Below are 24,242 nucleotides of genomic sequence, written 5' to 3'. Positions count from 1 at the left end.
TAATTTTATATATTTCTTGTGAAAGAAACATTTCTTATTCAACGGCCATAAAAATTATTTATATTAATGATGTCTCCAAAGTTCAACGAAGTTTTCGCAGAAAAATAACTTATCAGAAATCGCGGCCGCAGTTTGGTGCGCTGCTTCGCAACGAAAACAAACTTAAGCAATGGCAACGTCAAACGGTGCACACTCAGTAAGTAATCCTACAATTTTTTGTTTATAGCATAGTTTATACAGATTATTCCCAAAAAAATATACGTGTTTTGGAAATGTTGAGTCGAATTAGTCTAGGAATCTATTAATTTTATGGAAGAAAACGTTTCAAACAGCCATAGTCCGTAAACTTCACACGTGTCAGGCTGTGATTGGCAAGGACTCGTACAAAATGGATTCATAAAGAACGGAACGTATCTACCATGTTATAGGGGGTCGACTGTATATACAAATATGCAAAACCAATAATGGTGTACTACCACAGTTCACTCTTGTGTTACAATGGAACAGAGCCAACTGAATACACTGAAAAGCAACAACACTACACTAGTTCACACTACAGTCAGTATTGCTGAATCATTGTCTCGCTGCACCAGAATTGACACAAAGTTCAACTCACGAAATCTATGACACAAAGCACGCCATTTTCAAATTCTCACAAATTATTTTCAAAATTTTGCATTAAAATCTTGCCCAAGATTTCACTAAGTGACCCCAAATGGGGTCGTGACCCACAGTTTAAGAAGCCCTGGTCTAGGGTCCATTTGTATTCGTTTGTTCAATAAGCCTGTAAAAACCGTAGACTTCTCTAAATGTATTTTTAATATCACAATTACATTCTGAATTGCTAGCCATGATATAAGGGCTAAAATTACACAGGTCTGCAAAAAAATTTTTTTTCTAGCTGCATGGAATATTTTTGCTGAATTATATGTTTTAAAGATGGCAGATTCTAAAAATAACTTCTGTTACATCCCATCACGTAAAGGTTTTTTGCAAAATAAAAACAAATTTTTGATAAAAACTCTTATTTATTACAATGAACTAAATATATTATATTTTCTTACAACTAATCAACAAATTGTTTCTGATATTTATACACAATTTTAGGCCTAGTCTTTTTTTCTTCTGAAACCTTTTCTTCTTTTTGATGCTTCTCCAAACTCGTTTCTGATTTCCTTCTCTGGTTTCTCAATTGAGCATCCAACAGTAGTCAGCTAACATATTGACATCCCATTTTCCTTGGTAACGTCTCTCGATATCACGGACATCTTGGTGAAATCTTTCACCCTGTTCTTCATTGTAGCTCCCAAGTTTTCAGGAAAATAGTCAATATGGGAGTGTAAGCTCTTGCATCCTCGAGCTTCATATGTTGCTGCCAGCATGCGTTGTACAATGGTTTTGTAGTCAGAGTCCTTAGTATTCCCCAAAAACTTATGCACTACATTCTTGAAAGAGTCCCATGCTTCTTTTTCCTTTTCTCCCATTGTTTCCAAAAATCTGCTTTGTCTTGATCTCCAAGTTTCAATTTGAAATATGCAAATTAAACTTTCTTCACAAACTCACTTATGTTTCTTTGTTGACTTTTCACTGTGTATTCACCACAAACATAACAGAAGCTGTCGGGAGAAATTACCCAACCTCTGCGAGCCATATTCCAGAAAAAAAAATACAAGCACAGTAGTGTTCGAATGCTGGATATAAATTGAGTGTGGCATTTATGGCCAGCGAGATACTGAACTTATTTAGCTTGTTAAAACATGATCTAATCCAACAGCAGGTTGTTTATATTTATTCCTAGATCCCAGATAACATGTTGAAACATGCTCAACCTCACCAATAGTATTACTCACTATCAACTTTTAACCTGTTTCTATATGATCGTGTGACCTTCCTCCTAACGCTAAAACTACTTAACCCACCTGCCCCTACCACTACTCTCTTCAACCATTAACATTTTTATTTATTTATTACTAAGTCCAGCTATAATTGATAGAATTAATGTGAGAAGTCTTTGTTTTAAGGCCATTTTTTTAAATAAAAAAAATTACTAAATTTTAAGTTAACTAGGAATTTTACGCTAAATACAAACAAAAACTTGAGTGTAACAAAAAAAATTGACAAGATGGAATTTTTTGGTATTTTTTTCATTTTTACCAAGCTGAAATCTGTAAGAAAATGTATAAAAATTCTATGCAGTTTTTTACTTGCAGATCTGTGTTATAAATAAAATAATAATAACTTGCTTGGTAAAATAAAATGTGTGGTGGATATATAATTATAATTAAATATAACTTTGTAAAGAAACGTACATAAAAATAACATAAAATATTCTTTACTTTTTAAATCTTGAAACAATTCACTTGGTCAAATAGCTACCTATGAGTGACTAATGGATGGAATCAGAGATGGTCCTAGTAGGTGCATGCACGCGGGCTGCCAAATCCCAAGGATGCCGATACTGGTCAATGTCAAATGCTTCTTTTGTCACATCATTAGTATACCTCAAAGAACACGACAGGATTGTTGTAAATTTTAAATGTTTCTCACCATAGCTGTAAAAATCTAAATAAGTTAAATTTAAATTAATAGATTGTTCATCATTTGTTTTCTAACTATGGTGGTGCCTCGTATAGCGTACTTAATCCGTTCCAGGTGCACGTCCGTTAAGTGAAAAGTCCGTTATACGAAATGCATTTTCCCATAGAAATACATGATAAAACATATAATTTGTTCTGCAGCATAAAATAACCATACTGTACCATAAAGAAACAAAAATGGAGCAGTCACCAATTATGCTGGGTACTCAGATGTTGTGAGGAGGAGGCGGAGGAACACTTTCTTTACACATTCATACAGATAGACTTTTTACACATTGCAGCAGGTCTCTTTTCATTGTTTTTTAATCGGAGTCAGATTCAGGAGAGGCTACCGGAGCTTACAGGGTCATCTCCTCTTGTTCCATCCTTTGTTTTTTGGCAGCTTGCTTCTTGAAAATCATGTCCAAGGGTGTCATTGTAGAGATCATTGATCCTGTTGGCCTCAGCTCTGTTTGGATAATGAGTGTTGGTAAACTCCTGAACCTATCCTCATTTGACAAGGAAGTTTTTTGTCAACTTTCACTCCTTCTGATGATGTATTGCTTTGTTTCAATTGAAATCACCTTTCTGTTTTTTTTTTAGAAGCCATAATTTGCACAACACTTGAATAAATGTAAATATCCTTCACTGATGTATGTAATAAACAAGGGAGCAAGCCGAATCCCAATGGGAGCTCTGTACTTCAGATATACTAATAATATATTCTAATAATAATAATATATTATAAAAAATAGCAGATTGTCATTGGCAACGGCAAAAGAGTGGAAACATCATTCGCATTTGTTCGCAGAAATATCATTGCTCACAATGGCATAGTGAACATAACTGGTGCTCAGGGCAGGACACTTTATTGGCACCCCCCTCCCCCTCCAGAAACACATATAGTTTGTGCTGGAGACCATTTGGCGCCCCTCTGCGAGTGGCGCTCGGTGCATGATACACTCCCTTGCACCCCCACTTGCTACACCACTGGTTGTTCACCTCATGTAACTGCCGAATGGTAAGTCTGTTGTTCGCAGCGTCCGTTATTCGAGGCGTACATTATACGAGGCACCACTGTAATTCGTTTTAGGATCAGGTGTCCATGGAAATTTCCAAAATTTACAACTTTTTGGTCATTCTCATTGAACTGGAAAAATTTCTGTCTTTATAATCTAATATTACGAAGAAATCAGTTCCCACTGTTCTTGGCTAGAGATTGGTTTGGTTAAGCTTTTGTTTAAGTAAAATTCTGGCTTTTTCATCAGGGTTTTATTTAGGTCCCTAATTCCCTAATCTCTTAATTATTTAACTGCTTCTTAGGTAGAAATAAGTTGAAACCGGTTACTTTGTACTTGAATATTTGTAGTCTGGGGAAAGTAGTGGAAAGACAAATTTTTGTGACAACAGATATATAAATTGTAAATTTAAGGAAAATAAATTCTAGAGGTTTTTTTGTATCTTGTGCATCTCATTCATTACATTTAGTTGTGAATGATGTTGCTAAAGTAACAGTTCATTTTTTTTAATATTGTACAAGAATTGTACAGGTTTTTTCCTGCATCCCCTCATAGATGGGACATATTAAATCATAATATCACTAGTTTAACATTGAAATCTGTAAGTAATACAAGATGGGAGCAGAATAAATATATCAAATTATTTTATGCTATTTTATTTAAAAAGTCATAAGTTTTCAAAAATTAAAGATCTATCATTTCATATTATTGTAAGTCCTGTATTTAGAAAATTTTGTTAGGGCTTTATGCTCAACTCTGGTGACCAAGTTGGCTGGGTGGTGTCTTTATTTTGGGGTTTCAAAATATGGTAATCATATGTAGGTAATTTTTTCACATGGAAAAAAGTTGAACTACAAGTCTGGGAAGTTTAAATTTAAAAAAAAAAAACTGCCTTTTCATTTGCAATAACCTAATAGAATTTGCCTTATTTCATTACCTTATTAATGAATTTATGAAACCAAAAGAATATCAAGATTTCTATTACTCAGAAAAGACAGGAAGGAAGCCTTTTTCAAGGCTCTAGTATTTTTGGTACAGTTCCATATCTGAGATGCAAATGGCAGAAATATTTATACTGTCATGGATTTCTATTATCCTGGTTGGGTCAGTCTGACAAGTGTGTAGTGTTTGATGGGAACATAATATATCAACTAGGGGTGGGAGGTGAAATAAATATATTTCGTTCTTTTTCCCATATTAACAAGGTAGCTCCAACTAACCTGACTGAGACAAAAGGCCAAAACATTAACTACATAGTTCCCCCCATCTTGCACTACAGGGCATTATCTAGTATAACACATTTATAATATATGATAACTATTTAAATTTTAGAAAAATTATTAATTTGGATTTATGGTTGAATATAATTTATCTTAGATTTAATTAATATAATAAAATATAATTAATATGAAATAGCTTAATTATTGATTATTATAATAATTAATTTTTACAATATTGAACATTGAACATTTATATTTTAAGGGCTTTGATATTGGACCCGAAGGAAAAGTTGAATTGATATCCAAATTAATTCATAATATATTGAAAATTGATATAGCTGTTTTAATGGGAGCTAATCTTGCTGGTGAAGTTGCAGATGAAAAATTCTGTGAAGCTACTATTGGTAAGTTATTAATAATAGAAATTTAATAGTTCTCTTATATTGAATTAAAAGCCATTAAAATTTGAAAAGAGGCGTAGAAATTTAAGTTATTCTTAAATTCAAAGAATTAATACAAATTTTTACAGTCTATAAATAATAAATGTAATAAAAAAAAATTATTTGAATTTACTCAGTCACTAATTTCCAGACCATTTAAGAATAAACATTTCATACTAATAGATATATTTGGATTCTATCCAGATCATTAGAATATTCAAATTCTAAATAAAATTATTTTATGTAAAATATACATTCTCTAATAAAATTAACTGCTTACATTCTAATGGACATATATTAAAAAGATTGAGATGTTATATTAATTTTTTGAATGTTTATTGGGTTTATAAGGAACAAATACTGTTTATTTGTTGATTTTCCTTGTAATTAATGATCAATACTTAAATTTATTAATATATTATTATTATTTTTTTATTTATAAATGATGGTAAATTAATTAGAAGTGATTTAGGAATACCTCATACATGTGATTCATTCTGCTAATATTTTATAAATAAATCAGTTTTATAGTCAGTTAATTTAATAAAATGAATGAATATATGTTTCTTTATGTTTCTTCTTTATAATTATTGTAAAACTCTTGATTTTTGAATGATTCATATATGTATTTATTTAAAATTTAAATTTTTGTCAGTTTTAAATCTTTAAAATAACTAATGAAAAAACAGAATTTGTTTAAATTTTATTTTTGATTTTAAATATGGAAGATTAAATATCAAATATTTGAATTTTTTTGTAAATATGTCTTTTTGTTCTGCTACAGGTTGCAATGATTCAAAAACAGGTAAAATGCTTAAAGAGTTAATTGAAACAGATTACTTTAGGCTTTCTCTTGTTGATGATGTGAATACTGTTGAAATTTGTGGTGCTTTAAAGGTAATTTATTATTTCAGTACATTGTTTAAAAATTTAATGAAATTATTTTAATCATTATTCATTACTTTAGTTGTTTAAAATAAAACAATAATACCTAAATGATATAATTTTATTAAATTAATTTCATAGAAAATATTACATAAAAAATGAAAAATTGTGTAATAATTTCTAGAAGTAATAAAAATATTTTAAAATAACAAAAGCCTTAATTGTTAAATAGTTGATTTTATTTTATGAATTCATCTTCATTTAGATGGATAAAATTCAAAAGAAAGTTTAAAAATTATTAGAAAGATTGTCTCTTCTTCACTTCTAATTGATATTGTAAAAATCTAATATGGATTACTTTTTCAGAATGTCTTTTGAGCTACATTAATCTATTCACATTTGTTATAAAGAATCAACTGTTTCTTGATCATTACATGAAAATTTATTATTTTTATATTTTAAATATTTCAAGGAAAAATAAAACAGAATTATTTCTAAGATTATATAATTGCTATTCCAAAATGAAACAATATCATATATAAATAGAATGTCATTTCATTGATATAATGAAATTAATTGATAATTTCATTGATATAATTAAAATTAATTGAGGGGCTTAGTTGAAAAACAGTGGATACTGAAAAACTTCAAAAAATGAGTTATTAACAAATTTGGATTTACATATCAATCCATCTTTTAAAAAACTTTCACAGTAGAGTTGCATGCCCCATGGGTTGTATAACCACATCAATAAATTGTTTCATATTAAAGTTCTAGTGAATTGAAAAACAAATCCTCTTTTCTTGAAAACTTCCTAATTTGGAATATGCCATTTTTCCACCAGTCCTCTCAATTGTTTAGTGATAGTTAAATCAATTAAAAATTTGATAGATTTTTACAGTTTGCTTATGTAAAATATGTAATTACTGAGTTTATACCAGTAATTTTATGGAGATTGTAGTTTGCTTATATTATATTATTTGATTTCTTATTAGTTAAAACAATTCAGATTTTATCTTGAGGTATTAAAACCACTTTTGTTATTTTTTTTATATACATTTTTTTTTAATTCAAAAATTAATTCAAGAAATTTCCATAATCTGAATTTAAGATAATTTATTTAAGTAGAATTTTTTTTTTTATTATAGTATTAGATGATAGTTAAATTTTAAGTGAAAATATTTGTTTTAATAAACACAATTTTAAACATTATTTACTCTGTTTAAAAAAATATATATATGATAATTGAGAATTTATATTAAACAATTTATGATTTTGTTACAGAATATTGTTGCTTGTGGAGCAGGTTTTGTAGATGGATTAAAATATGGGGATAATACCAAAGCAGCTGTGATAAGACTGGGATTAATGGAGATGATAGAGTTTGGTAATGTATTCTATCCAGGTGCTAAACTTACAACATTCTTTGAGAGTTGTGGAATTGCAGATTTAATAACAACATGTTATGGAGGAAGAAATCGAAGAGTAGCAGAAGCTTTTGTTAAAACTGGAAAAGTAATTTTTTTTTCTCTTTTCTCATTTATCTAGTTAATACATAATTTTTAAAGTTAAATATTAAAATTTGAAAAGAGGCGTAGAAATTTAAGTTATTCTTAAATTCAAAGAATTAATACAAATTTTTACAGTCTATAAATAATAAATGTAATAAAAAAAAATTATTTGAATTTACTCAGTCACTAATTTCCAGACCATTTAAGAATAAACATTTCATACTAATAGATATATTTGGATTCTATCCAGATCATTAGAATATTCAAATTCTAAATAAAATTATTTTATGTAAAATATACATTCTCTAATAAAATTAACTGCTTACATTCTAATGGACATATATTAAAAAGATTGAGATGTTATATTAATTTTTTGAATGTTTATTGGGTTTATAAGGAACAAATACTGTTTATTTGTTGATTTTCCTTGTAATTAATGATCAATACTTAAATTTATTAATATATTATTATTATTTTTTTATTTATAAATGATGGTAAATTAATTAGAAGTGATTTAGGAATACCTCATACATGTGATTCATTCTGCTAATATTTTATAAATAAATCAGTTTTATAGTCAGTTAATTTAATAAAATGAATGAATATATGTTTCTTTATGTTTCTTCTTTATAATTATTGTAAAACTCTTGATTTTTGAATGATTCATATATGTATTTATTTAAAATTTAAATTTTTGTCAGTTTTAAATCTTTAAAATAACTAATGAAAAAACAGAATTTGTTTAAATTTTATTTTTGATTTTAAATATGGAAGATTAAATATCAAATATTTGAATTTTTTTGTAAATATGTCTTTTTGTTCTGCTACAGGTTGCAATGATTCAAAAACAGGTAAAATGCTTAAAGAGTTAATTGAAACAGATTACTTTAGGCTTTCTCTTGTTGATGATGTGAATACTGTTGAAATTTGTGGTGCTTTAAAGGTAATTTATTATTTCAGTACATTGTTTAAAAATTTAATGAAATTATTTTAATCATTATTCATTACTTTAGTTGTTTAAAATAAAACAATAATACCTAAATGATNATAATCTGAATTTAAGATAATTTATTTAAGTAGAATTTTTTTTTTTATTATAGTATTAGATGATAGTTAAATTTTAAGTGAAAATATTTGTTTTAATAAACACAATTTTAAACATTATTTACTCTGTTTAAAAAAATATATATATGATAATTGAGAATTTATATTAAACAATTTATGATTTTGTTACAGAATATTGTTGCTTGTGGAGCAGGTTTTGTAGATGGATTAAAATATGGGGATAATACCAAAGCAGCTGTGATAAGACTGGGATTAATGGAGATGATAGAGTTTGGTAATGTATTCTATCCAGGTGCTAAACTTACAACATTCTTTGAGAGTTGTGGAATTGCAGATTTAATAACAACATGTTATGGAGGAAGAAATCGAAGAGTAGCAGAAGCTTTTGTTAAAACTGGAAAAGTAATTTTTTTTTCTCTTTTCTCATTTATCTAGTTAATACATAATTTTTAAAGTTAAATGTTAAATGGTAATTTATAAGAATAAAAATCTACAGACAAAATTTCAGTTAATTAAAGAAAATTTTGACATTATTAAAATAAAATCTCATATATTATGAGATTTTAATTTTAAAATAATAATGGCAATTAATAATATTATGCATATAATTTCTTATAAGACTTTTTATTTAACGTTATATAGTAAGGATTGTGTTTAAAAAATTAGCATTTCTACATCTACTCTCTTACACTTTTATTATTTTTTTTTATTTTTAGTTTTTTGTGTTAAGGATTTAAGGATTTTTGTCAAAAGAATTTTATTTTTATTTTTTAAGTATTAGCCACACGTTAGAGCATAAGCATCTCATTAAATTATGTTAGTTTGAAATGTTCAAAATAAGAAAAAATGATTCTTAATAGAAGTTTATAGAATTTGTAGAATTTTGATGAGGCAACTAGTATTAACTATAGAAACTTTTTGCAATAATACATTGCAAAAAGTTTTTATTGAAGAAATTTGTATCTGTTATGGTGATGTTGGAATGTATCCTACTCTGTTAATACTAATGCCTTGTGCTAAGCCAGACCAAGGTCAAAGCAGAACTATAGAAAAAGTAGTACTGTAATGTTCATATATGTCTGTTTAAAAATTTCCTATGTGGCATGAATTTAGTATGACTGCTTTCTGTAGTCTGATGACATTGTATTACATAGAACTTTTTGAATTTTATTTCTCTCATTCAGTTGAAAAGTTATTAAAGTTTAAAATTTTGAATGAATTAAAACTTACCCTATATTTATTGTTGTATAAATCTAATGTTTGCAGACTTCCATGTAGTGTATGTGGAAAGATGACTGCACAAGAAAGGCCTACAGACACAATAAGTACCTTATCCATTCTCCGTGAATGCTTAGTTTGCAAGCAAGTTCTGAGTATTTGCTAATTTTTTCAGTATACAGTATTTGTTTTCTATGATGTGTTTGATATAGCTGTCTGTAATGTGTGTGATTTGTGAATGAAATGTCTGTCTGTCATGGATTGTTTTGTCTGTAATCAAAGCTCAAATCATAGCACATTTTGTATATTATTTACTATGACTGTTTGAGATGTATGATTGTAGTATGTTTCCTGCGCATGTGATAGTTTTTGTGTGCAAGCTTTTGATATATTTTTTTTTTGTTTGATTATGTAAATGTAAGTAGTCAGTTTGTGCTAAAAGCTTGCAACCTCATGTAATGAGTTGTATAGTTTTATGCATGTGGCATTTTCAATAAGTGTCATCTGTAAGTGCTGTTTTTTAAGATGTGCTTTCTGTAATTTTTTTGTTTATGGCTAGGTCTTATATGGTCTTCAGTATCTTCAAAGACATCTACAAGTCACAGCAGTTTGATGCAGTACTGTCTTTTGTGTATTGTGTTAGATCCATTCAATGTTTTCTAGGTTTAATGGTGTACTGGTTTTGTCTGCAAAAGTTACACAGCTTTGTGTAATTGGAATGTTTCTTGTTTTTATAAAAATTATCATCATCATTACTATTATTTTCCATTCATAGGGCTACAATTCATTATTAGGCTCTGTGACACAAACCTCGTTTAATACTGCTTTATCATACTTTTATAATGAGTAATTAGTGTTTTCTTTAGTTTACATGCATTCATTATGTTTTGGCAATGCTACATTAATAATTATAAAGAAACATCTATTAACATTGAAAGCATATACATTTTGAAATCTTATATTTTCTATATGCCAGAGTAAATAATAATATAGAATGTAAAAAATGTTATATAGAGCATTTTCTACATTCTTAATTTTATTTTTATCAAGCTGCTTAATATATATATATATATATATAATTTGTTTGAAAATCTAATAATTTATAGGCTGTTTTAAATTTGATGTATAATTTTAGAGTATTGAAGAATTGGAAAAGGAAATGTTGGGAGGTCAGCGAATGCAGGGACATCAAACTGCAGAAGAAGTTGCCATATTAATTGAAGAGAAAAAAGTAGAAAATAAGTATGTCAATTTTTATTGTTTTTGATTATTATTCATTCTTATGAAATAATTGGTCTAAATTAATTTTAAGTTTTTTCATGGAAATTTTTCTTAATATTAGGAAACATTTAAACTTTCTTTATGGGAATTAATCATAAATTAGAAATTTTAGGATAAAGTCAGAATAAAAAGCTATTATTTTTTCCTTCAGCTTTACATCTTTTTTACTACTATATTAGATGATAGTTATATTTTAAGTGAAAATAATTATAGTAATAGAACATGGGAAGACCAAAAAAGTTTAAAATTTTTTATGTTTATTTCTAGATTTTTTTTTTGAAAGTTTACTTAGTGGTTACAAATTTGTTCAATTATTATGTGTTTACATTGAGTCAGTTGCAAAAAAATATAAAAAGTTTAGACCTTTACAATATTTTTTTACTATAATTCTTCAAGTGATGTTTAACATAAAGATATCAATAAATTTTATCATTTTATTACAGTTCAGAAATCCCTCCTGTTATTTTGATTATTATTACATAAATCCTCAGTTCAAAAATATTAGCTTATTATTTTTGTTGTATACTAAAATATATTCAAAGGAAAAAATATGAAAGGAAGAAAGAGAATCTTTTGAAATATTTAAACTATCTTCAAATTTGTTAAATGACATCAGAGAAAGATACATTCTCACATTGAGATTTATTTCACTATCTTTTTAATTGCTTTGATTAAATGCCAAAAAACTATTTAGTATACAAAATTAAATTTTAAAACTGATCTTAGAATCTGATTACTCTGAGTTAAATGAAGTTTCTAAGAAAAATGAGAGAGGATATTAAAAATTTTAATCTTTTCTTCTGTTGAGTTATATAAATTGAATTAAAAATAACAGATACTGAAGTCAATAACTATTATGCATTTTTCAAATAAAATTATCAGTTACTTTTGAATATATAATAATGTAATATTTTGGATTATGGCAATGTTCATCAAAATAATTGTTTCCATATAGATCTGTTGAAAAATGTGCTGTAATCAAATTGTTTACTTTTGCTGTTATTTCCAATATTATATGTTGACAGCATTACTATGAACTTTGTTTACAGGACTGGAAATTGAAATATATTAATGTATTTCAATTTTCAGTCCTGTAAACAAAGTTTATAGTAATGCCACCAGAATAACATCTACTTTTCAAAAACATTCCTTATATCTTGTAACTCTGATGTTGGAAAAGAAGTTTAAGATTGAGAAATTGTCTACAATAATGCAAGTCTTGCTAATAATTGATCTACAGAATTTGAAATATAAAATTTATTGATATGAGATGTTAAGAAATTAGACATACAAAAAGAAATAGGTGGTAGAGAGGTCAATACAAGCAAGTTTGTTCCTATGAACTAGGGGTTGCTGCATCCCCCTTTGAGATGCATGCTCCTACACTTTTAGTGGTGGTTGTTACCCTGTGATCACAAATAATGTACAGAGAAATCTGATGTTACTGTTAAACATTTGTTAAATCTGTGTGTGAATTGATATTACAGTAGAACGTCGGTTATCCAAAAGAATTCCAGTCGGCCTAAAGTATAATTTTTGTTTTTATATTTTTCAATGTATTTATTTCGTTTGTAAAAATAAAAGAAATCATTTTTAACGATACAATAGCCACGATTATTATTTTAAAAAGTTTACGTTAGGCTTAACATTGATGAAAATTCAACATGAAGTGACACGCAGCGGAGAAAAATTTCAACACGGGATAGGTTAATATATTTTTTCGTACATAAACAGTTAGCTGAACAACCCCAGTCCCCAATTGATTTGGATAAATGACGCTCTACTGTAATTCATATGGTTCCAAATACAACAGTGAAAAACACTCCATGCTGAATAAATCTGCAGAGCATAAGCCTGTCAAACTATTCATGTAGAACAGTCCATATATTAAAGTATTTTTATTGTTAATTGCACTTAAAATTTGACATGCAATAAAGGTGGGTTATCAATAAAGAAATAACAACAAACATTCTCTGTTACATCACATGTAACAGAATTCTGCTGAACAGATGTGGGAGTAAAGTCACATCGCATTGTAAAATGAAAATTGTAACTGTGTGTTGTTGAAGAAAGACTTGAGTGCTATGCAAGATCAACAGTCCCATAAGATCATTTATCTTTTAATAAATGTCCACAGAAACCTCATATTATAGCTTGATTCTTATGCCATAATCATCTCACAGAATAAATAAAACTTCTGTAATTAACTCAGCAACTAGATCAAAACTCTAGTAATGTCTTCCTAGTAAATTCTGTTCATTTTTGCAAAGCAGATAGAAATGATGTGACAAAAAATAATCTAAGACACTCTCATTCAGAGATCCATATTCAGTGATAGATGAAGATTTGGTTTATGTTCTAATAATAGACAAATTAGGTCTGGAAGCATTGAAGAGCAAGAAAGCAGCATAATATGAATATATTCATTTCAAATAGAATCTGTTGTGGTATGGAAAAGGATATGTGATAAGAGGTTCTCTGTGTACGTTTAATAGAAACTGGAATTGTCTTTATACTACAATATTCCTTATCCTCTAGTGTTACTTAGCAATAAACATGAAATCAGGTTTTGAATATTAATGAGAGACATGTTTCCATTAAGACTATCATACATATTTCTATCAGTCATCTATTCTCAATCTGACCAAACATTTAAGACCTATACTTCAGCCTTGGGAACAAATTAGCCAAAAGATGCAATTCCTCTAAGGCCAATATTCTAAGGATAATCTGAGATAAATTCAAATAAACACAGCATTTTCAGGTAAAAATTGACTAATACACAGATTTCTGGTAACCAGCTGCCTTCATCTGCTTGAAGATTTTGGAATTAGACTCCAACATTCAATTTCAAAACATGTGTACGCTGCAGTTGGATGGTGAAATAATATGCAAGAAATATTTTTGGACTAAAAAGTTTTTGGTTGCCTTAATTTAACCATACTTTTATTTTTATTAAATATGGGTGCCAAGTTTTGAAGATTTTCATGAATCTGGAAAATATTTGTTAACTAAAATTCTATCCTTAAATATGTGAAAATATCAAAGTTACAAATTGTTATATTTTCTGATTTAAATTATTTTTTAATAAGTGACTTGCTGGAAATTTAAATTCATCCTGTGTTACAATTATATAAAATCTTGACTATAAAGATTAACAATAAATGTATAGATATTATAAATCATTGTTATTAACAATCAATTTTTTTTATAGATTTCCATTATTCTATTCCATACATCGAATCTGCAGAAAGGACATACCACCCACGGAATTGATAAACTGTATTCGCCATCATCCAGCTCATCATGTGAAATAAATTGTTAATCTTTGTAGAAATTAGAAATTTTTTTTAACAAAATCTCCATTGGCATGTTTAGAATTTTTAAGTCATTTATTTTTTAATAATTACATGCATTATATTCAAAATATAAGATTTATAATTTATTAAAATACATGGAATTTTCTATGTTATAAAAAAAATCATGTAATTATGTTCACACACTAATTATTTCATTACTACCTTTTGAAAAATAAGCACAAATAGGTAATTTATTTGGAATGTCTCTAGGTTGAACTATTTCTTGTTAATTATGAATGTGGAGAGTTGGAGACTGAAGTGAAATAAAAACATTACATGTACAATGTTTAATAAAGTTTTGGAACAGTTTATTGTTTAAATATTCTATCACTTAATAAATAAACTTGGATTAACTTGAAAGTTTTGTATTCCACTGGAACACAAATGAAATAAAACAGATCAATCTATTGCAAAAATAAGTCTGGAATGTGGTGATGCGTGCTTCATAACATGAACGAATCGGAGCTGTCGCTTGGCGAATCCTGTTCCGCAGGCGGCAACTGAGATTTTTGCTTTTCATCCAATTTTGTTTTGATGGCCTGCAGTCGTTGGTAAATAGAGTTATAATCAAAACATCCTCGTTTCTCTCCAAAAGGATCCTATAAAAGAGAGAACAGTTAAAATTCCTTAAATTACAACAAATATAAGATGACCCTGCTTTTTATAGGAATTTTGCTGAAAGATCTGAAAAACTTTCCAAACATTCTAATGAATCTGTTTGTTGCCTGAACCACTTAGGGACTGGGTTGATAACTGTACTTTCTCTAGATCAGAGGTGGCCAACTTTTGTGTACAGAAGATCTACTTTTTATCTTAAAAATGTGTCACAATCGACTTATAAGCATAGTCTAAGTGGCAAGGGGAGGTATGAAATACATATTATGTTTAGATAATTAAAATAAAATTATATTTTAATTTAAAACATAAAAAGGTACTTACATTTTAAACAGAAGAAAAATTGAAACTCAACGTTGTCACTTTTGGGGACCACCACTTCACCCTTCCTCTCTCTACTGTGTCCCAACCTACACTCTCTGTCTCTCTTCCTGCCTTTCTTTTTTGGTTTTATGACCCTTTGTCTACATTTCTTATTCCCCTTTTACAACTGTATGCAAATGGATTGCAAGTGGACTGACAAAACTGCATCTGAGGGAGGATGTGGAGGTCCAATATCACTACAATTGTGTTTGCACATTGCATTCAGTTACAAGTATAACATATTAAGTTAAGACATTGTGAGCGATCAACCAAATTGGCTTTGCAGTCAATCGTGATTGACATGTTGATCACCCCTGCTCTACAACATCATTTCTTTATTTCTATGTTATCCAGGAATATCATGCATTCTAAAATAGTTTGACTAGAAAATTATGTAGTCATTGATCACATTAAAATTTATTTATTGTTATAATCTCAAACATGTTAGTACAGGAACATACAGTAATGATGATTATTTATACAAATATGTAATTTCAGTGAAAAAATTAAATGACATTTATGTAGACCAATGGTTCCCAATTAGTGGTATGCGTGGCAATCTAAAATTGGTCGATTTAAAATTTAAATGCATGAGATGAAGCAATAAAAAAATTAATGAGTGGACCATCAAAAATTTGGCAATTTACAACATGATGTCAAATGCACAAATTCGTTTTATTTATAACTAAAAATATTCTCGAAATTTCATCCAAAAATGCATTTGCGACAATACCTAAATGACAATACGCAAGAAACAAAAATTATACAATTAACACAATTTGTTTTTGCGAAATTTTGAAAATTTTTTTTGTTGTTGCAAATAACTCCACCGACCACCTTCCCATCTCTGACCAAGAAGAATTAATAGACATTTCATGCAATAGCAGACTCGAGTTGTTTTGCAGAGTAATTTTTGGGCTGACCTAAAAGACATTTATCATGTCAGCAAAGCAGCAATAAAATATTTACTACCATTTTGCACAACATATTTCTGCAAGAGCGGATTTTTGGCCATGACAAACATGAAAACTAAACATCATCATCAACTTCAACTCAAAGATGACTTGAGACTGAAGCTGACCAAAAAGCAACCAGATTTTACAAAGTTGTGCAAAGAAAATCGTACACATTTGTCACATTAAAATTAAATAACCTTATGTTATTTTCATTATTATTAGAATTGTATTTTAAAGGTAATAAATGTAAAATAAACTTATTCTATTTATCACTAGAGTTCTATCACTACCCACAGCTTCGTCCACATTATATCGAATTTTCTCGTGAAAGTAAGATATTTTCTTGCAGTAAAATGTAGCCTATGTCCATCTCCAACATGTAAGCTATCTCTATGCCAAATTTTATTAAAACCTGTTCAGCGGTTTAGACATGAAAAGGTAACAGACAGACAGAATTATCTTTGAATTTATAATAATAGTATAGATTAATATGAATTTCTGCTATAAGGGGTATGCGAGTTTGAGCTCTTTCTTAAAGTGGTATGCAGGAAAAACTAATTGGGAACCACTGATAAACATCAGTGGTTCCCAATTAGTTTATAAGGAAGTTTGTCATTATTATAAAATTCTGAATCTTGCAATAAATTTGACAGTAATAAATATTTCGAAGAATTACACAAAATACCATATTGTTCCTATTACAAGCCTAGCCTATCATCCATTCATTCCTTTGGTTAAAAGTATCCTAATAACTTAAGAAGCCCTACCATTATAGATGGTATTTTTTTTTTATTGAGAAAATGATATTTTGGATACAGTAAATATTGCATTGTAATCAAATTCAGGATTTATTTTTTTAAATATTGGTAACCATCTTTTTCCTAACCAAATTCTATAATTTTTTGCACTAGCTTAAATACATACTTATTTATAGCCATAACAACAGTGGGAATCAAATTTGTATTAATCTTTTTATAAAAAAAGGACACAATCATAATTTACTACATTTCATGAAACTTAAAATCAGGGAAAATAATTTACAGTAAATAATGGTTTTAAGAGAAACCATATTTCAGAGAATATTTGACCAGTGGTTTTTGGTAGACATCATATGTCTACCAAAACAATACAACAAAGCTTCCTCCAACAAATTAAAATTATCACTGCTAGTTTTTATTTTTATGGCTAAAATTTACTTACAATATCAAAACTTTAAATATAAATAAATAGAATATTTTTTTACAAAACTGAAAAAAACTGACATTATGTACTGAAACATATGAATTAAAATAGTATAATTAAAGTCATAGTCATAAATATAATAAATTTATCTTACTTAATTTTGACAAGTGATTAAAACAATAAAAATCTATTTAAAGAAGTGTATGCAGAAAAAAAACTGTACTTTATTTAATATCTTAACACACAAATATAATAAACATTTTTTGCTTCATTCAGGGTGTCCAATGATTTTCAATTTCCCTGAGATTTCTAAGAGGAAAACCTGCATTTTTCCCTGACTGACTGAAAACAACTTGCTGCAAAAATTAAAAATAATTCAGTTTATTTCATGCTACCAAATGAAACTTGCAGTTGTAAAGCTGTTCATTTCCTTTATTACAAAGCATGGTTAATTTTTTTCATTTTTATTAATGAATTCTTGTATTTTTGCTTCAAAATGTGCAGAAGATTGTATATTATATATCTCTGAATTGCATTTCAAAGTTGCATGAATCGACTACTTTGATATATCCAATTTTCCAATCCACTAGCAGTCGTGACTATATCATGTACAGTACTTTTTGTAAGTTACAAATGTCTCTTTTTGGTTTTTCATTTAGCATTCAATTCATTGTTGATGGAAAATCCACATTCCATATGAGCATTACCATGGGACATTATTAAATCAACTTCAAAAATGTTTCAAATTCTTTTACTTCACCACATTCTTTCTGGCTTAGTCAGCCATATCAATCAAACTTATCATGCTGTCAGTGATATGGTTAATTAATTTAAACACTATTCCATATTCCTGGGGATGACAACACTACTAAGCAATATAGACATTTTATCAGCTGTAGAACCATTTATCCAGTTATTAGTCATAAGAGTTTCTAATGTAATATCTAGCAGTTTTTGTGCTCTCTATTCCTTGCATAAGCTGGATTTAGCATGACAGTCCCTTGGTCAATTTGTATTTCAATGACAACTTTTCCATCAATTTGGTGGTTACAACTTGTAAGCAGTTTGTGTAGTCTTTTTGAAATTCTAATATCACACTGTCAGTTACTACTTTCTGACTTTTCTAATTTTCCAATCTTTGGTGGCATATCAAAGGTCAACTGTATGTACTGTGCAGAGATCATTACTGATGTGGATCTCAGCAAAGCAGAGATTCACATCAGTAATTAAACTCAGAATGTTTTAATTTACTACCTGCAATTTACAATCATAGGGTCAGAACAAACTTATTAAGGAAATAGTTTAAAAAAGTGACAAGTGTCAAGAAATTAGTTACCAGGAAGTGACCATTAATTTCATATTGCTATTAAAAGAAATAGAGGCATAGGAATGCATTCACCAAAAAAACCTCATATTAAATTCTCTGCATTAAGTGAAGTTTATTTAGTCCAGATACTACATATAAATTATATGAACACTAGAAATTCCCCAGTCAAGCATGATAAAATACTTTTTATGAGAAAGTAGATTCCAAGATATTGTAGAGTTGTTAAACTACTTAATCTATAGAAATGTTAACATCTGTTGTAACATAAAAAGCAACAAAACAAAATGTCACCTGGAGTGGACAAAAATAGTAGGAGTGATAAAGAATTCACTTACACATACACAAACAGATTTAGGCCTTTATATAATAATAATAATAAAATCTTTCTTTATAAAATTTTTTTATACATTGCATTCTGAGTAAACAACACTTCACTGTCTTTTAAAAGATTTCCTTGCTGTCTTCCTTTAGTAATAGACAGTTTAATATTGTTTTGATGATTGATGTGATGCTGTTTCTGCAGCTCTTGACAAAGCCATTTCTTAATTCCACATTGATAAAATAAAGATAAACTGTATGTATGTTAGTTAGATGAGAGATAACACTTTCTAAATAATGAGCTCGTTAGATTGTTATTTCTGACTGGATAATAAGATATCATATGATAACTATGGAAAGATTTTTTTAAAATTTGTTATATAAGTGACACAATGAGGCTATCTTTTTATAAAGTTTAAATTCCCTCATCAAACGTGAACTAAGTGAGGTCACCGACATCACTACAATGTAAGTGTGATCGCAGATCCAAACTCGATAAAACGTTTATTCTATAGCTAATATTTCTGCAAAATAAGTAGCCTATACTTTCTGTCAGAACATAAAATTTTGGTTATATTCATTTCATTTTGATTGGACAAAATTTGCAGGAATTATAAAGAATTCACACACACAGCAGCTTTTATATTAGTAATATTATTGACTACTGTTTTCATAAAAAATAATTATTTGTTACTAGACAATAAAGATAGATTTCACTATTAAAATCAATGAAATTTTGATAGATGGGTGACATTCAAATCAGATAAAATCAATTAACCTTAGTGAAATCTGTTCAAATTACAGTTAACAGGTTTGACATGCTATAATACTGGAAATGATAATGTATTATGAAATTGTTAACAGTTTTATCAATACTTTTTTTTTTTGGATTGGTTCCGTTAACAGTAATTTCTGTTTACACACACACATACACACACATATATATATATATACAGTGACTGATCAAAACATTAGAGACATATTAATAGTTTGTAAATCCTCTACCAACATGAATGACAGCCTGAACATGCTGAGTATTGACTCCACCAAATACTGGAGAATTGCTGGAAGTCCCTGTGCACCATTATCTGCAATTCCACCATAAATATCAGCATCGGCTTCATGGCTCTGCCATGTCACTCAACATTCCAGAGAGAGTAAATTGGACTTAATACTGGGAACCCTGGAGATCACTGGATGATTTGGGACTCCAATGAATGTTCTCTGAACTATGCATTGTCTTTCAGAAGTATGCCATCCCCTTGAAAATGAATGAAGGCCACAAAAAGGTGTAGGTGATTAGTCTCACTGTTTGTTCATTGGTACATCCATGGATGGTATGTCTGGAAAACCCTGAGGTTATCGTCGGTTCAGAGAAAATGACATGTCTATGTTGTGCTAACAATGTGTCCATAATCAAAATCACTAAGGTTGCCACATTTATCCACTTTAATCGATTGTGATACTGTCAAAAAGGCTAGATGTTTGCCTGTATTAAAGTATTAGGAATAAACCAAATAGAGGTTTTTGGTCAAATATCAAATACGAGGGCTGTTCAAAAAGTTCACGGCCTCAAATAGAACAATAAACAAAATAATGTTAAAACTTTTTTATTTTTCAATGTAGGCTCCTTTGTTAGCAATGCATTTATTCCAGCAATGTTCTAACTTTTTATGCCATCACAATAGGTCGATTTGTCAAGGTGTGCAAAATACTCGTTCACTTCAGAGATGACTTCGTCATTTGAGTGGAATCTCTTTCCAGCCAAGAATTTTTTTAGGTTTGGAAAAAGGTGGAAGTCACTGGGGGCCAAATCAGGTGAGTACGGTGGATGTGGAACTAATTGGAAGCGAAGTTCGTTTATCTTTTGTTCAGTGATTCTGGCGGAATGTGCAGGTGCATTATCGTGGTGGAACAGAACTTTTTTCTTCTTCAAGTGTGGCCTCTTTTCTTCGATTTCTTTCTTCAGTTTTTCCAAAAGTTCACAGTAATAGACAGCATTAATGGTCTTTCCTCTTTCTAGGTAGTCAATAAAGATGATGCCTTTAGCATCCCAAAAAACCGAGGCCATCACTTTACCCGCTGATGGAACTGTCTTTGCCTTCTTTGGTGGTGGCGAACTGTGGTGTTTCCATTGCTTCGACTGTTCTTTTGTTTCAGGAGTGTAGTAATGGATCCACGTTTCGTCAGTAGTCACAAACCGACGCAAGAAATCCTGTGGGTTTTTCTGGTAGAAGTCCAAACACTCCTTTGACATCAAAGTGCGAACACGTTTTTGCTCGGCGGTCAGCAGATGCGGCACCCACCTTGCTGAGACCTTCGTCATACCCAAATTTTCGGTTAGGATGTGGTGCACTCGGTCGACAGAGATGCCTGTTGTCTCAGCTATCTCACGCGTTTTCAAACGGCGATCTGCTAATACCAAATCGTGAACTTTGTCGATGTTTTCTTCAGTGACAGCAGTTGACGGCCGTCCGCTGCGAGGGTCATCTTCCACACTCTCTCTGCCAGATTTAAAAAGGGCTGTCCATTTTTTCACAGTGGTGTACGAAGGAGCAGACTCTCCCAAAACTTCATCCATGTCAGCTTTGATTTGAGATGGGGTCAACCTTTTTTCGTCAGGTATTTTATGATCGCACGAGTCTCCGTCTTCTCCATTTTTGACAAAGCGTGTGCACACTGACTATCTGCTAAGCTGTCGTGGCAAAACTTTTTGACAAATCAAGCGGAAATTGGTATCGTATCTCTAGCACAGATGACTGAATTATTCCCGCCAAAAATTAAATTGATCGCAACGCCACATATAGGCAAGGCCACGAACTTTCCAAACAGCCCTCGTAATCATTCAGATATTTCTGTTGCAATATACCAATTATTTTTGCCTTTCTGATTACTAAATGCCAAATATTCAAACACATATTAGCTGAACTGCCTGAAACAGAAGGTTTAGAATCTAAATCTTAGAATAAGTTGGAGGACAGTGTTTCTATTCAACAATAAAGATATATACATTTTATTTTTTAAAAATGATTATTATGTAATAAAAAGTAAAAAATTAAATCTTGCCATTAAGGTTCATCATTTTTTGGCATCCCACAAAGTAATGTATTTAGTGAACATACAATATGTTCAGTAAAGCTGGAAGTATTTATGGTGACCAACAAAATCACTTACTTCCTATGAATGAAGAAGCATTAATCTTTCTTCATAATAATCTTAATTAAAGAGTAATAAATTGTAAACAAGTAATATTTGCTCAAGATCATTTATTAATGTTAGATTGTTTTGGAAAGAAAAAAAAATCACAATATTTTAAATTATATCTGAGATTTTAAATATTTTCTTTCTATTTTGTGTTTTATCTTTTCCTTTCTCTTTCTGTCCCCAAACTAAAATGACATTATTTGGCCAAATATTTTGGCTTTGAAGAAGTATTCAGTCCAAATACCAAATACTTACTTTGCGGCTAAATATACTCAAATACTAATAAAGTTAAATATTCTGTCCAACACTAACCTATATATATATATAATCTGAGTTTGGTTTGAGTAGATTAAACTTTGCTTGGAGATGCCAGCATACACTTCCCATCATCATTGTCTCTAATGTTTTTATCAGTCAGTGTAATAACTGCTCTATTCTTTGTGACACTGTCTATGATTTAATCTGAAAGCAATTATTACCTAAATTTCAGTTATTCTTCTAAAAAAGTAATAGATAAATTCAATAAAATTTCTTCCAGATGCCAAAATTTTGATTACAATAAGCAAAGTGTATCTTAACTTCATTTTCAGGCATGATAATTCTAACATTGAACAACTGATACAGATATTTGTAATTACAATAAATAGATTCTATCATATTTTTCAAAAATTCGTATCATTGGAGAACTATGCATCCACAATAGGAACACAAATCTTTAGGGTAATTAAATTGAAGAGATTTTTCTTCCTTTTAGTAAAGCTGAATTATATATAAAAGCTGTGAACTATTAACATGCTCTTAAAAGTAGCAATGCCATCTACTGACAAAACAGTGACTGAATAATCCCATTAATGTGATAAGGAGGATGAAGTAAATGTTAACTCCAATAGCATATACTTTTACTTTCTTATCCTAAAATTGTTTAGATTTGTGTCTCTACTGGGTCAGAAAAACACCTTTCATAAAGTAAAATCCATTTTCAAAAATAATGACAAAAAATTTGGTTATTAATAATTATAACAATAACAACTTAAATATAACTCACCATCATTTTTTGATTAGTCCAATGAAGTTTGCTTTGTGCTGTATTCTTGTAATAATCATAAAATTCTGGAAATGACCTTTCCATTATTTCTCTGGTGAAAGAAATGGTAAATAAATTATTTCCTACAAAAATAGAATTTACAGCAAACAATGCATATTGAATTAATTAATTTATTAGATTCCTTTGGAAAGTAATAGAAAACTTTTTATGTATTAATTATCTTTATCTATTATACAAGTAATCATGATAAACAACTAACATAATTAAACAACTAGTGGAAAATACACTGTTTATTTTGAATATTTTTTTCATTTATTGGAAGATAATTATTTTATAATATTTTTGTGTGCACACACTACTTATAAGATGGTTTGAATAAATGTATTTAAAATAATTAACTTACATTAATGGTTGAGGACAGTTCAAAGTGTCACCAGTGGTACCTTCAATCATATCACAGACAGCTACCCTTAACGTTTCATGACGAATTATTTCATTATATTGTAAGCTGTCTCCAGAGTGCCTTTCCTAAAATTAAAATCAAATTAACATTAATATGCTATTAATTACTTGGATGGAGAAAATCCAAGTAATTAATAGCATATTATTGAATAAAAATCTAGATAGTAGATTTTTTTTAAAAATCATCATCATCATC

The 24,242-nt window shown here is 29.1% G+C and overlaps 2 protein-coding genes across 3 annotated transcripts in view; one reads left to right on the top strand and one right to left on the bottom strand.

Annotated features, from left to right (window-relative positions):
* LOC111638680 (glycerol-3-phosphate dehydrogenase [NAD(+)], cytoplasmic-like) overlaps positions 1 to 14,844 on the top strand; it is a 25,163-nt gene extending 10,319 nt beyond the window's left edge. The window contains exons 3-7 of the mRNA XM_023384428.1: positions 5,078 to 5,219; positions 6,040 to 6,152; positions 7,425 to 7,655; positions 11,070 to 11,176; positions 14,430 to 14,844. Coding sequence (XP_023240196.1) covers positions 5,078 to 5,219; positions 6,040 to 6,152; positions 7,425 to 7,655; positions 11,070 to 11,176; positions 14,430 to 14,532 — 696 coding nt within the window. The 3' untranslated portion in view covers positions 14,533 to 14,844. The remainder of the gene's footprint in view (positions 1 to 5,077; positions 5,220 to 6,039; positions 6,153 to 7,424; positions 7,656 to 11,069; positions 11,177 to 14,429) is intronic.
* A 137-nt stretch (positions 14,845 to 14,981) lies between these two features.
* The window catches only part of LOC111638681 (ubiquitin-conjugating enzyme E2 Z-like), a 34,777-nt gene continuing 25,516 nt past the window's right edge, over positions 14,982 to 24,242 (bottom strand). For both annotated transcript variants that reach the window (XM_023384430.1, XM_023384429.1), the window contains exons 5-7: positions 23,988 to 24,112; positions 23,585 to 23,675; positions 14,982 to 15,173 (exon numbers count right to left, since the gene is read on the bottom strand). In XM_023384430.1, the coding sequence (XP_023240198.1) occupies positions 15,018 to 15,173; positions 23,585 to 23,675; positions 23,988 to 24,112 (372 nt within the window). In that variant the 3' untranslated portion in view covers positions 14,982 to 15,017. The remainder of the gene's footprint in view (positions 15,174 to 23,584; positions 23,676 to 23,987; positions 24,113 to 24,242) is intronic.

This window comes from Centruroides sculpturatus, unplaced genomic scaffold, assembly GCF_000671375.1.
Source record: "Centruroides sculpturatus isolate CEXI.00-Female unplaced genomic scaffold, Cexi_2.0 scaffold1171, whole genome shotgun sequence".
NCBI classification, from domain to species: domain Eukaryota; kingdom Metazoa; phylum Arthropoda; class Arachnida; order Scorpiones; family Buthidae; genus Centruroides; species Centruroides sculpturatus.
This window is presented reverse-complemented; position numbering and strand designations above follow the sequence as displayed.